General features: G+C 36.8%; 2 protein-coding genes across 2 annotated transcripts; both read right to left on the bottom strand.

Moving 5' to 3' along the window:
- Nucleotides 1–935: 935 nt before the first annotated feature.
- On the bottom strand, nt 936–6,029 carry TPR1 (Tetratricopeptide repeat (TPR)-like superfamily protein). Its single transcript, XM_086649438.1, has 5 exons — nt 5,569–6,029; nt 3,736–3,915; nt 2,796–2,922; nt 2,578–2,691; nt 936–1,265 (listed from the first exon to the last, which is right to left on the bottom strand). The coding sequence occupies exons 1-5, from the start codon at nt 5,794–5,796 to the stop codon at nt 1,150–1,152; spliced, it is 765 nt and encodes a 254-aa protein (XP_086505564.1). The 5' UTR covers nt 5,797–6,029; the 3' UTR covers nt 936–1,149.
- A 4,127-nt stretch (nt 6,030–10,156) lies between these two features.
- Nucleotides 10,157–11,449, bottom strand: LOC147531510 (zinc finger BED domain-containing protein RICESLEEPER 2-like). The gene is made up of 3 exons (XM_086649728.1): nt 11,059–11,449; nt 10,273–10,731; nt 10,157–10,164 (listed from the first exon to the last, which is right to left on the bottom strand). The coding sequence occupies exons 1-3, from the start codon at nt 11,447–11,449 to the stop codon at nt 10,157–10,159; spliced, it is 858 nt and encodes a 285-aa protein (XP_086505854.1).
- Between the last annotated feature and the right edge of the window lie 1,879 nt (nt 11,450–13,328).

Here is a 13,328-nt window from a genome sequence, read left to right as displayed (position 1 = left end):
GTCAAAGTAAATGCAAGAGCCGAAGGAAATTCTACAAACTCTACTGGTAAAGATAAAAAAAAGTTAGTGCTTCTTCAAAAGCACCAGCTGATGGATATTGGGAAGCGAAAGACAAAGAAGAACGTCGAAGAGCAATTGTCATGGATGAAGTAGTGGAATCACAATAGAAACTCTGAGGACATGGTCGTGATGACAATCACATTATAGATACAAGAGACGGTTGTAACCGTCCTTTGAGAGGTGGTCGTGGCTACAATCATGGCTGACGAGGAAATAGAAATAACTCGAGTAATCATTACGAGTCTTATAATCGACAAAACAAAGAGAACAATAGTGAATGATACTCCCGAAAATGAGAACTCAACTCTGTTTTAAATGTGGTATGACTGGGCATTGCAAAGAACATGAAGACTGCCAAAATCTTGTAGATCTTTATCAAGTGTCCTTAAAAAACAAATTGCCAAGTAGAAACAAACATATAGAATTGACGGTTCTTCGTGTAACACCAGATTGGTAATGTATCTGACTATTTAATTGACGATGTAAAAATACATTGTTATTGAAGTCAGGACCGCGTCAATAACAATAGATTACATCGTTAATCTGCGAGTAGGTGCACTGACAATGCAGTAATGGAAAAAAATGGATATGAACATATTAGAACTGAAATAATTTTCAATATGAACTATGAGCAAAAGAAATGTTTGAAAACAATGAAACTACAGTGTAACGGAAAAAAATGGATGCATGTATGGCCAATTGTCAAGGACATTTTTTATTTGCAGAAATTTCTTGTATTTGATCTCTTAGCATTTGGTTCTTTAAGCTTCCATAACTTTTAGCAAAACTGATTATTATTTCTCTATATACAACTGACTGACTAAGCTAACTATCTGAGTTGATATTGATGAGTTGGTAAGTTGAATCAGCTCGACTGCCTCGTATTCTAAACATGAATTAGACCAAGATGAATTATGTACGAGAATTACACCAAACCGCTTTTCTATGCAGAACTTCATGACTATGAATACATGACAAGAAAAAGCATGAAATTGTACTAAAAAAGTTTCACTTCCCTTCCTTTTCACTCTTCTCTTTCTCTTATACCTGATCTATTTTAGAACAATATAAACTCAACCGGAAATCGTACTAGGGCTGGTAGGAGATTGAGTATGAACCAGTGTTTGGATCTTTTACTGCTTTGAAGTTGTCCACACTCATCCCAAATCGTCCTAATACAGAGTTCCCCATTTCCTTTAACTTCCCTGCAACAGAAATAAAACAATCGTAGTAAGGGTTCGTTGTCATGGACAATGTATTCTCTGAAACAAGGACATGAATTTTCAGAAAACCTAGAATTTTATGTCTATACACAATCAAAATGAACAAATTAGAATACATAGAAGAAAAGCTGAAAACCTAAAGCTTCTTAAGCAAGAGAACACCTACGAAATATCTTACAATTATACTAAACTAAGATTGGACTTCAGAGCAACAAAGTGATAGAAATCCGTTAAAATTCAGTATTTAGTCTCTACTTTGGTCAAACGCCTGTGGAAACTCGACAACATGTTTGAGGTCGATATTCACTCCCTACTTAATCGAAAGTCAGAAAAAGCTTGAGATCAGACACGAAAGTAGCAGAAGACTAAATCTAACGTGGACCATGAAAGCGAAAATACAGTGACAAATTACTTGCAATATTTTACAAGACAAAAACAGTCAGTGGCATACCCAATACGAACATGATTAACATCGGCACGGGAAGTCTAATATTAGCATTCATTAACAGCACAAGCTGAGGTTCAACTACAAATAAGCCTCTACTCTGTTAGAATTAACAGCAACTCCCTAAATAACACACTTTTAGACAAGAATAGAGAGGTTACTACTTCTGTGTTATGACAGTGTAGCAGGTTATGAGAACCTAGCCGATTACTGGTGACTAATGACATAGTTAACATAGTTGATAAAGGTACTTGAGAAGTTAATTTCTTTACAAACTTGAGTATGTCATATTTTGGTGGATTGCTGACCAACAAGTACTTGTGGAGCATCCGCTAGTGATAGGAAGTTTAACAAGATAGGTAGTAGGAGCCAAAATATGACAGGCTATAGCTTCAACCACAGTTAGTAAACTCGTACACTGCCCCAGACACAATCTAGGAACTTTAAGATTTTACCAAGTAAATATGTGCACTGAGTACATGAAATTTCCATTTCCATACTTTACTCGGACATTCTTTTCTGGACAGAAATCCGATTCTGGATAAACTATTAATGTAAACTATTTGCTAAGCAATATCTTTTTGCATTGTCCCTATTTAACGGCTCCATCTCAAATACATGAGTGTCAATAATAATGTTTGAAAAGAAAAATTATTTTCAGATCAGATTCTGTTGAAGAGATAAACATCAACTTGTGGTTAAGAGAAGAAACCAATAATTATCACATAGATTATCACTTATCTAGTATAATTGCTATGTTGTGGAGTTAGAGAAAAATGCTTTCTACTTCAACTATTACTAAAACTTATACCAAGATAATAAGATTATAGCTTAACTATAAAAACTTACCAATCATCTCTTCCTTCATCTTTTCTCGCTTTTCTTCAGCCAGCGGCTGCAAGCGCCGTATGGCTCTCCTAGCTTGGTCATTTGAAGGATCCAACTCATATATCTTCTTCATGTCTGCAAAATAAAAAATAGTGAAGGACAAAATAAATAAGTGAAAATAGAAATAAAAGCTGCCACGAAGTAAAGGATATGAATTAATGGAAACAAACAAAAATTACCTGTTAAAGCCTCTTCAAAGTGCTCAAGCTTTTCATGGGCCTCTCCTCTTCTAATCAGAGCTTTCACATAGGAAGGGTTTAACTCCAAAGCTTTGCTACATTCCTTAATCGTATCCTCGTATTTCCCCTAAGAATATAACATTTCAATTCATGAAGACCAAGCAACTTTCTCAAAATGTATGAAGTTAACAAAACGTCCACTTGTAAGTGCAAAAGAAAACAATAATGGAATGTACACAAAGGTGAAAGACCGTGGGAATGATGACACAACCCTCACTATTAGAGTGATCGAGTGACTCAATCTCAACAAAATAAAATTCGTCGAAATCAATGTTCTTCCACGTTTAACCGTTTACCCTTAGGTCCAGTTATTGGTTTGAAGGTCGCTTCTTCATTTCCATTTAAAAAAAGGTCATTTGAGAATTAGCTCCCCAAGTGCCCTCTTATCCAGAAAACCTTAATGTACCCAGGGACCATAAAAGGGTCTCTAACAACAATAGGGCATCACCACAGTAACAATATTAACCGAACACCTGTTAAATTGAGTACCGAAGCTCTGTTGCTCCCTACAATGTAACGAAAGGTGGACCACAGTTCACACCTTAAATTACATCCACATGTTACTCACAACTATCAAGATTCAAACCGCACATTTAGAAAGACTCGAGAGTTAGTAGATTCTGGAATACCACTGCCTACAGGATGAAATTTGCCTTTCGAGTTGACTATCTAGGATGATATAATATATTTATTAATAGGACTGCCAATCTAGCAACATGTTCCCAATTCAGTGATACAACGAGCCAAATTAACTCCTCAGGTAAATAACAAACTATACCAACTTAAAGGTCCATTAGAGGAAGTTCAATTAAAAATTACTCTTCCTAAGAATTAACATATCTGATAAAGCCTTAATAATGCTTTTCTAAAAGGAATATACCAATTTTGAGTAGCATATTGCTCTGTTTGCATGGCATATTGATCTTAGTTCAACTGATGAAGGCATGTCTGGAGCGGCCTGTAAAGCAACCTCATACTGCATTAGTGCATCCTCATACTGCCCAGCCCCAAATAGCTTATTCCCTTCAGCTTTGGCATCGTTTGCTTGTGTTAAAGCTCTCTGCATCAAAGCGGAGAGAATCTAAGAACACTTGCAAAAACCTAAAACTTAGATACAGTGATGAAATAATAAAGCATCAAAGGGTAACATAATAAAGATTGATAACAGTCCCAAAGCTTACTATTCAATAACATTTAAATAATGAGAAACAGAAAAGTTATATGGACACCTACGATCGGCTATGAACTAACATGAACGTGATTCTAGTAACCATACCCAACATGGGTACGAAATGTCGGGCATTGCGGTTGGAAATTAGAAGTACACGCGACATAGGCATATTTTCTCTTATTAATATGAGGTCTTTTGTTTATATTAACTTTTTTGAACTTTTGAATCGATCATATATACACACAGCTTACATTATATGCCTCGAAATCTAAATCAACTCAAATCAAATTTCATAATGGTTGTGTGTCCGACTCCCATAGTCCTACAAAATGCTAAATGATGTGGGTTATTTGGGTTCATTTGGGCCAGACATAAAATAAGTCTATATTTAGAGCCTATTGTCTGAATTAATTTGATAACGCTATTTTACCCCTGGTGAAACAATTCATACTCAAATCCGGTCAACTTAGATTGAGGCGAACGACATTCAGAGAACAAAAAAAAACAGACACCAAGGTACTTGTCCACATCCGCCCCTCTCTTTACAGATGATAACTTCAGCACAAGCATACAGCCTTAAACATTTAACTCTTCCATATGCTGAGATAATCTAGATACGAACAAATCTTCATAGATTGACTAGCAAAGCACCCAAGATGTTTTAAAATACGTTTTTAAGCCTCGAGGCAGTGGGCTCTCAAAAAGCGAAGCGCTGCCTCGATGCGTAAAATACATAATTTATATATTTAGAAAAATAACTTAAAGAGTGTAAAAACATAACATAACATAGTTTTACTACCGTAATATAAAGTCATGTTGTCCAACTCGCAAAACCTAACACTTAAAAGTAAAGTAAACCAAAAACAAAATAAAGCCATGTTGTCCAACATCTCAAACCAAAAAACATAAGAGTTTTTCTCTTCAAAAATGAATGTAATGCATCAACTCAGAAAGCGTACATATGGACTGGAAGTGTGTCCGCGTCGAGGCGAAGCGCACCTTGATGCGTACGCCTCGACCGCTTTTTAGACCCAACTGCATGCTTGTAACAAATATCTGTTAGGGTTATGAGCTATTTCCGCTGCCTATTAACTCTAACTAACCTAATTACCTAGATTATCAATGAACCAACACTAATACGGATTTCATATAAACATCTCAGAGTGCTTTGTTCTATCTCCGAATATTAGTATTTCACCTTCTCCCATTTCTTATGGCCTTGAACCCCTGAATGAGCCAAAGGATGTGCCCTAATTTGAGTCTTTACATGCTTTTATTCCTCTACTAAAATCAGATCATAAGTTAAAACTTCTAATTCAACTCCAGACATATAACTTGAGCTAAAAACACTTGAATTTGAGATTAAGTATTTGCTATACCATCTGAATTTACAGAAAATTTAAAAGCATCCCAAATCTTATTCCAACAGTACTTCCACACCTTTGAATTCAGATTCCCTAATCTTCCAAAGTCATAAAAGCCTGATGGGGTTAGGTTTCAACATTGTCTTTACTCATTAGAAACAAAAGCAAGAACCCTAACCTCTTTCATTTGTTCATCAGTCAATGCATCCGTGTAAGAATCATCTTTAGGAGTGATACCAGATTCTTCTGGGACATTGCTTAGACCTTCTTCTTCTCCAGCGTCACCATCGCTTGCTGTTTCGAACCCTTCGTTTGTTTCTTCAGTTGAATTATTTGATTCTGGATCATTTTTAGTAGCAGCAGTTTCAGTTTCAGTACCATTAGATACGGTTTCAATAGTAACCATTTTTTTTTCTGTAAGCTATCGAGATGTAGTTGCAAAGATCTACGGAATGATTTGATAAAAGATGAGCACTCGACCAACTCTTAATCAGCTCAAACCAGAGAGAAGATAAAAGGTATCGGAACCTGAAGAACTTTCCAGAAACTACTCACAAGTAAGAAAGGGAAGCTGAAGGGTGAGAAGTGGGGGTTATTTGCTGTTTGACCCTTGTTGTATGGTTGTTTCATTGTTTAGTCACCATAGGCATAACAACTTAGAAATCATAAATTTCTTTGTTTTTTTTTGGGCAGCGCTTTGGGGAAAGCTAAATAGTTTCCGGGGTGTGAAGACTTGGTCAAAAATTGGTCAATTTTGTTTGACAATTTTATTTAGGGGAAAGCAAAATATTTCTCCACCTCATCTCTCTCTCCACCACACCTCACCTCACTCTTCCCCACCTCACCTCTTTATCTTCTCCGATTAGGTCGCCGGTCGGAAAATTTTCCGGCCAGCGACCATGAAAAAAAAAATAATAATAATATGTTCACTCTCTCTCTCTCTCTCTCTACAAATTCATGGCAACCCTCATTCCCCAGATAGTTTCTCTCCCAAACCCTAATTTCATAAGAAAAAGTCAGAAGTTTATCAGAAAACCCATTTCCCGATTAAACGATCAGAATCGATACTCTTCCGATTACCCTATACTTACCCTAATCGATCAATGTTCAAACACAATTCAATTGAAACAAATCCATGCTCAAATGCTTCGCATTGGTCTCTTCTTCGACTCTTATTCTGCAAGCAGACTCATTACAATTTGCACATTATCTTCGTTTTCACTTAATCTTGATTATACCCAGAAAGTGTTCGATCAAATTCCCCAACCAAATATTTATACGTGGAATACTCACGCTTATTCTTCAAGTGATAATCCTACCCAAAGCATTCTTATGTTTACCCAAATGCTTCATGAATGCCCTGATCCTCCTAATAAGTTTACTTTCCCTTTCTTGATTAAGGCAGCTTCCGAAATCTGGTTTACGAGAAGGTCAAGTGTTTCATGGAATGGCAGTTAAAGCTTCACTTGATTGTGATGTTTATATCCTGAATTCCCTGATCCATTTTTATGCTTCATGTGGGGATATAAATCAGGCTTATAAATTGTTCATGAAAATTCCTGAAAGGGATGTTGTTTCTTGAAATTCTATGATTACTGCTTTTTCTCCGGGTAACTTTCCCGAACTGGTCTGTTGAAGAACAGATCGGAACTCCGGCGAAGGGAAACCCCTTCGCCGGAGTTTCTAGAGAGAGAGAGTGAAAAGTATATATATGTTTCCCTTCGCCGAAGTTTCTAGAGAGAGAGTGAAAAATATATATATTTTTTTAATGGTCGCCGGCCGGAAATTTTTCCAGCCGGCGACCTAATCGGAGAAGATAGAGTGAGGTGAGGTGGAGATAGAGTGAGGTGAGGTGGAGATAGATTGAGGTGAGGTGGAGTGTTTTTTTTTATTTCCCCTTAAAATTTAGTTCCCCGGAAAATCTCTAAAATTCTACATATTCCCTTTAAAATTTCACACCCCGGAAACTATTTAGCTTTCCCCAAAGCGCTGGCCTTTTTTTTTGAAGAAAACTTTCATAAAATGTAAACAAGATAACCTTATAAATTTCAACAAAAAAAAAAAAAAAAGTAAACCTTATAAAGTTCAACAAAAAAAAATAACCTTACAACGTTTCATGGGGCAACAAACAAACGGGACGGATACAAGATTAATAGAAGTTAACTGAAAGTAAGGGTGAGCAGCGGTCGGTTGCCGACCATTTAGGGTCCAGCTGAAGCCGAACCAATCAATGGCGGTTTGGCTAAAACATCGGTCGAAGCCGAGCCGATCAAATCGCCAGCCGACTTCGTTCGGTCCGGTTCGGTTTGGTTCGATTGAGTTCGGTTGGTCGGTCTGGCCGAACTAAATCAACCAAATAAAACGTGAGAAAAATGAAAATAATAAAAAGGATAGTTTTAACAATGTAATTCCAATCAATATGTGAGGAGATAACATACTACGCACAAAAATTACTAAAATCGTTCAACAACCACATATTCAAGTTCAATTGTCTTGAACTAATGAATATAAATGAAAAGGGAGGGGTATTTTGGAGGAAAGAGATAGAGCCGTGTGACGTCAGCCACCGATCGTTTTCCTCCTTTCCTTTTTCCCCAAACCAACACCAAACCCCTAGGAAACCACAGCCAAAATCACCACTCCAACCACTCTCAATCACACATGCAACTATCCCCACAAACTATACAACACTAATAAAAAGCATAGGAACAATTAATCCCTCCTCATATCAACAGATAACCACCAATACTCCTAAATCTAAATCTAGCAACTGAATCAAATAAATACAACTCCAAATTTAGCAGAACCTACCCCAATCTACTCAACTATTTGGATTCAATCTTTATAGCACAAAGTCATATAACCCCCATATTTCATTCGCAAGAAATAGTTGTCATCGAGACTGCTAGGGTGGAGCAACTGATAGAAAATCCCTACGCACATCAACTTAACCCTCCCTCTAGCAAGACTGCATAGTTTTAGAACCAATCGTGGAAGTAGCAGCCGCAAGAAAAAAGCCCTAACATCATCCAACGATAAGTTAAATCAGAGATTTTAGCTCACAACTAGGAAGCACTCTACACTTTGCACTTACTCGAGAAGAAATCATCGTTTTGTCAAATCAACCTAGGAAGATAACAAATCTACAAGGACAGCAGTCATACCAGGGAAGTTTTATTTATCCTTTGAATATCTTTACTTTTAATTTGAATCTCCTACACTAGATTAACTTTCTGTCTCTTAGTAGACTTTCCATATTTTAGTTTATCTTCTTTCATATCTTTATTCACTTCTACTTCAGCCTAGGTTATCCATCCTGTATTTCAGATTAGGTGATATTTTCATCCATTTGAGCTTCACTTTAGATTCAACTGATGAATCTGATAATTTTGCCTTTCATCACCTGTCTTTTTTGGGAGTGGCTTCTCCACCTTACATTTAAGTCAAGTTTCATCACTCCCAAGAATAGTCTTCTATCTGATTTCATTTCAGTCGGTCGTCCGGTCATGCTGAACCTTTATGCATACTTAGTTCATAACACTAACTTTCGTTACATCATGTTAGCATGTAGTCAATCTACTTGCGATCGTTTTGATCGGGTTTCCTTGTTAGTTTCATCCATCATTAACCGTAATAATTCTAGAATCACCAATCGAACAGTAGCTGGGCACTTTGGCCTCTGGATCAGCCGAATGACAAATAGAATACATCTCAACTTTCTATTCGACCCCGGACGACACCATATTTCGAATATAATTCTCCATATTAGTCAGGCAGCTTATATCGCTTATCTTCCAGCTCACTTTTTGTTAACAACTTTTGTCGTTGATTTTCATATAGATTTAACTCTTAAACCAAGCTCCGTAACATGTTCACTTCCACCCTTAACTCTTAAACCAAGCTCCGTAACATGTTCACTTCCACCCTTATTCGCAATTTTATTGCGTGCATTTGTCGAAGTAGCGGGGTATTTATACTCGGGCTATGACGACGATCCCAATTTCCAGGTATCTGACAGGTTTCTACTTTGTAGAATTCGAATAGATATGGTCTCTTTATATGGAGAATACTGGCGGGATACCCAGGAATCATTGTTTGATTCCATCTTGCAAACATCTCTATTTCTTCAAGAAATTTTAGATGTATGCTTAATCCATCTCAAGTGTTACAGGAAGCTAGGAAAAAGTTTCATCTTTATATCAATCAGACGGAATCTCAAGAGCAAATATCATATCAGACTAAAGAAGAGCGGCCACCTTAGCAAGCTACAGAATGAAGACTGTTCGACAAATCGAAGATATTTTGTGCACTTCTTTAATTCTATTATTTTGTTTTACTACTTTATGTACTGTAATTTTAATTTTTTTTTTGTAGTTTGTTGTAATACTCCCTTTATATTAATGTATTACATTTCAACAAAAACAAAAAAATTCAATTGTCTTGTAACTGTCATAGTTTCATAGACACATAATAAATTTAAAAAGATAAGACTTCATAAACATAGTTCAGACAAGTATGTAAAACTTCAAAAGAAGTGTATTTATCCACAAAAATGTAGCAAAATATCTTTTTTGAATCTCCAACTCCAAGTAATGCTCTCACAAAATTAATATGCATATTCTCGAAAACCTAACCACATATAAACAAGACTATTATGAAACAAAAATACCAACAACCAATACAAAAAAATACATATAAGCTAACATACCTGATTTGTTAACTTCTAGCCTCCTATATCATCATAAACTAAGAAGTAGTATTCATTCTCATAATTCTACAAAATTAAAAAGATAATTCAATACACAATGCCACCAATTACAAGTTTACAACAAAGATAAATGTAAAGATAACAATATAATATGAGACATAAAAGTAAGTTTACCTGATTCAATATCTTCCACTCTATTTATATATTCTTGAAGATCAAGCTTTGAGTTTTTCCGTAACCAATTTTGAGCACAAATAAGTGTCTCTACCGTGGTAAGAGATAAACTACTTCGAAATTGATCAAGTACACGACCACCAGTACTAAAAGCAGACTCAGATGCTACAATAGAAATAGGAATAGCCAAAACATCTCGTGCAATGTAAGATAAAATCTTGTATTTTGAAGAATTTACCTTCCACCAACATAAAATGTCAAAACTAGTGTCTTTGGGGTCATCATGATCTTCGCACTCCTCCATTAAGTAACGATCAACTTCAGTCTTACCGTCACTACCATCACTCACCTTCTTTCTTTTACACCGAAGTGCTCTCAACATGTCCCATCCAACTGATGGAGTACTTTCATCTATGTTAGTAGTAACTTCTAAATTCTGACTTCGACTTGTTCGCTCTTCTGCAGAGTAAATTGATTTGTATTCCCCATACATTTGAATGAGGGTTCTTTTAACTCGACTAGAGAGTTCAACTACTTCATCTTCACCAAATTAAACTTCCAAACAAAGAGCAAGTCCTTCTTCTTTGTGTCTTGGATCAAAAATTACAACAATAAAAAGAAAAACATTCATCTTTGCATAATTCCCTCAATATTTGTCATACTTTTTCTTCATACTATTTGCCATTATCACCATAATACTATCCTCACTATTACACCAAGCATTTAGTTGAGCACGAATCATACACAATTGCCACAAAAAACAATTTAAAGTGACATAAAGTGTACCAGAAAAGTTCAAAGTAACTTCATAGAAAACTTTCAAAAATTTAACAAAAATATGTGAACGTTCCCAATCCATATCATTTGGAGGAATGTGTCTCCCACAATACTCCCGCACAAATAAACCATCTTCCATTTCCATTCTTTGAAATCCCTTTTGAAAAATTATTGCCGACTCTAACATCAAGTAGGTAAAATTCCATCTAGTTGGAACATCGAGACACAATTCTTGTTTCGATTCAATCCTAGCAAGCTCACGATAGGATTTAAACTTTTGTTGCCTTGCAGGAGAAGACCTAACATACTTAACAACCTCACGAATCCTAGCGACTGATTCATCATATTCTTTTAGTCCATCAGAAACAATTAAGTTTAAGATATGTGCACCACATCTCATGTGGATAAATTGACTCCCAATAATAGAGCATTTCCACTCGTTTACTATTTTTCCTAAATATGTAACAGTAGTGGCATTAGAGCTTGCATTATCAACAGTAACTGTGAATATGCTATCAATGTTCCATTCTAGCAAACATGTCTCAATGGCCTTGCCAATAGTCTCACCTTTATGATCTACAACTTGACAAAAGTTTAAGATTTTTTTTTGCAATTTCCAATCACTATCAATGAAGTGAGCTGTGACACACATGTAATTAAGATTTTGGAAAGACGTCCATGTGTCTGTAGTGAGACAAAGTCTTTGGTGATCACCACCCAAAATTTCCCTCAACCTAAGTTTCTCTTTTTCATAAAGCTTGTAACATTCTCTACATACCGTCCACCTAGATGGGACGATAAACCTTGGCTCAAAAAGCCTTATAAGGTCTCTAAATCCCTCTTTCTCTACATGACTAAATGGTAACTCATCTAAGATGATATGTGATGGGCCTAGAAGGTTACCCTAAAAGGTCTCCACCCGCAAGTATACGGGCGTCAAGTAATAACCCGGTAAGACCGGGATCGATCCTCAAGGATAGAGAGGTAATTCGGATATCGAGAGAGTCTAGCCACCGGTCTAGGTGTCACTCACTATCTCAGACTAAAATAAAAGATGATAATTTGGTTTTTGGATTGATTTATAAGAAACAACGAAAAGTAAACTAAACTATATAAGGAGAGACGATAAAGATTCGGGAAAAAGGGTCGAGCAAGAATAAAGTGAGGAGGATACTTCGATCCACAAAATCGATAGTGACTAGTACTAATGATCTATAAACATGAAAAGTTAGTTAACTTCACCCATTTACTTGGATTGGTCAACGAACTCTTGGTTTAACTCAGATTCCAGTCCATGAACGGTCTAAAAACCCGGAAGATTTTATCATTAAAAGCAATAAAACTCTTTTGTCACATCAAAACATGTTTCACGAGTATCCGACTACAAAAGCTAGCTAGACATGGTGGAACACATAATAAACAAGAAGAAAATAAAGAAAGACAAAAGTTAAGGTGAAAGTCTCCCTATTCCGGTGAGGCGCATGGCTAGGATCGTCGGAAAATGATGTGTTTAAGTACTGCCGATCTCCCCTTAGCAAAGTTCTGTTTTTCCCTTAACTATGCAAATCAGGTGTCCCCTTAGTAAAAACATGAGTCCCTTTAGCAACAGTATTATCTTCTTCTTCATGACCCAAATCCACCATTAAAGCAAATTTCAAGCTTCCTCTCTCTAAAGTTTGAACACCAAAACAGAAATCAAACACCAAGGACATCAAGGTAATAACATCTAAATGAAAACCCCTAATCTTTCCTGCCAAAATAATGGTCGGAATCACCCAAACTAATCCGGTCAGATCTGGTATTTCTGGCAAGAAAGAAGGTAGAATTGTTGTTGTCCCGTGAATATCCGAGTTGTTGTTGTACCGGAGCTTGAGCTGCTGCTCACTTGGAATCCCGACCCGAGAAGGAAAGACTTGAGCTAGAAGCTAATTGATTTGTTGCAGCCGAGCACCTGTGATGGAGTCCCGAGCTCTCAGCCGAGCTGCTGTAATGGAGTCCCGAGCTCTTCCCGTGGCTGCTGCTGTTCCTGTCTTCCCGTCTTCCCGTGGCTGCTGCTGTTCCCGTCTTCCCGTGCCTTAGATGTGCCGCGCCGGCCAAAGCTATGGCCGGCTGGTGTGGTGGTCGGCCAAGCTTTGGCCGGAACTCCTCTTCTCTCTCTCTCTTCCTATTTCCAAAACCGTAGCTCTTGGAGAAGATGAAGCCCACTCTTTTTCAGATTTCTTTTCTTTTATCCAACCCTTGAGACATAAGAGAGGGGTACTTCTAGATTTCTCCATTTC

The sequence above is a fragment of the Eschscholzia californica genome, unplaced genomic scaffold (assembly GCF_041429995.1).
Source record: "Eschscholzia californica isolate CP2 unplaced genomic scaffold, dmEscCali1.0.p SCAF_6, whole genome shotgun sequence".
Classification (NCBI taxonomy): domain Eukaryota; kingdom Viridiplantae; phylum Streptophyta; class Magnoliopsida; order Ranunculales; family Papaveraceae; genus Eschscholzia; species Eschscholzia californica.
The sequence above is the reverse complement of the archived record's forward strand: the minus strand, read 5'-3'. Positions and strand labels throughout refer to the sequence as shown.

Excerpts from the sequence above, each read along its gene's own strand:
- TPR1 (XM_086649438.1), bottom strand. The coding sequence starts at position 5,796 with ATGGTTACTATTGAAACCGTATCTAATGGTACTGAAACTGAAACTGCT. Across the intron at positions 3,916-5,568 it reads CTGATGAACAAATGAAAGAG|AGAGCTTTAACACAAGCAAA; the intron begins GTTAGGGTTCTT and ends GCTTTGATGCAG. Across the intron at positions 2,923-3,735 it reads CAATATGCTACTCAAAATTG|GGGAAATACGAGGATACGAT; the intron begins GTATATTCCTTT and ends TTATATTCTTAG.
- LOC147531510 (XM_086649728.1), bottom strand. The coding sequence starts at position 11,449 with ATGAGATGTGGTGCACATATCTTAAACTTAATTGTTTCTGATGGACTA. Across the intron at positions 10,732-11,058 it reads AGTTACTTTGAACTTTTCTG|AAGAGCGAACAAGTCGAAGT; the intron begins GTACACTTTATG and ends TTTACTCTGCAG.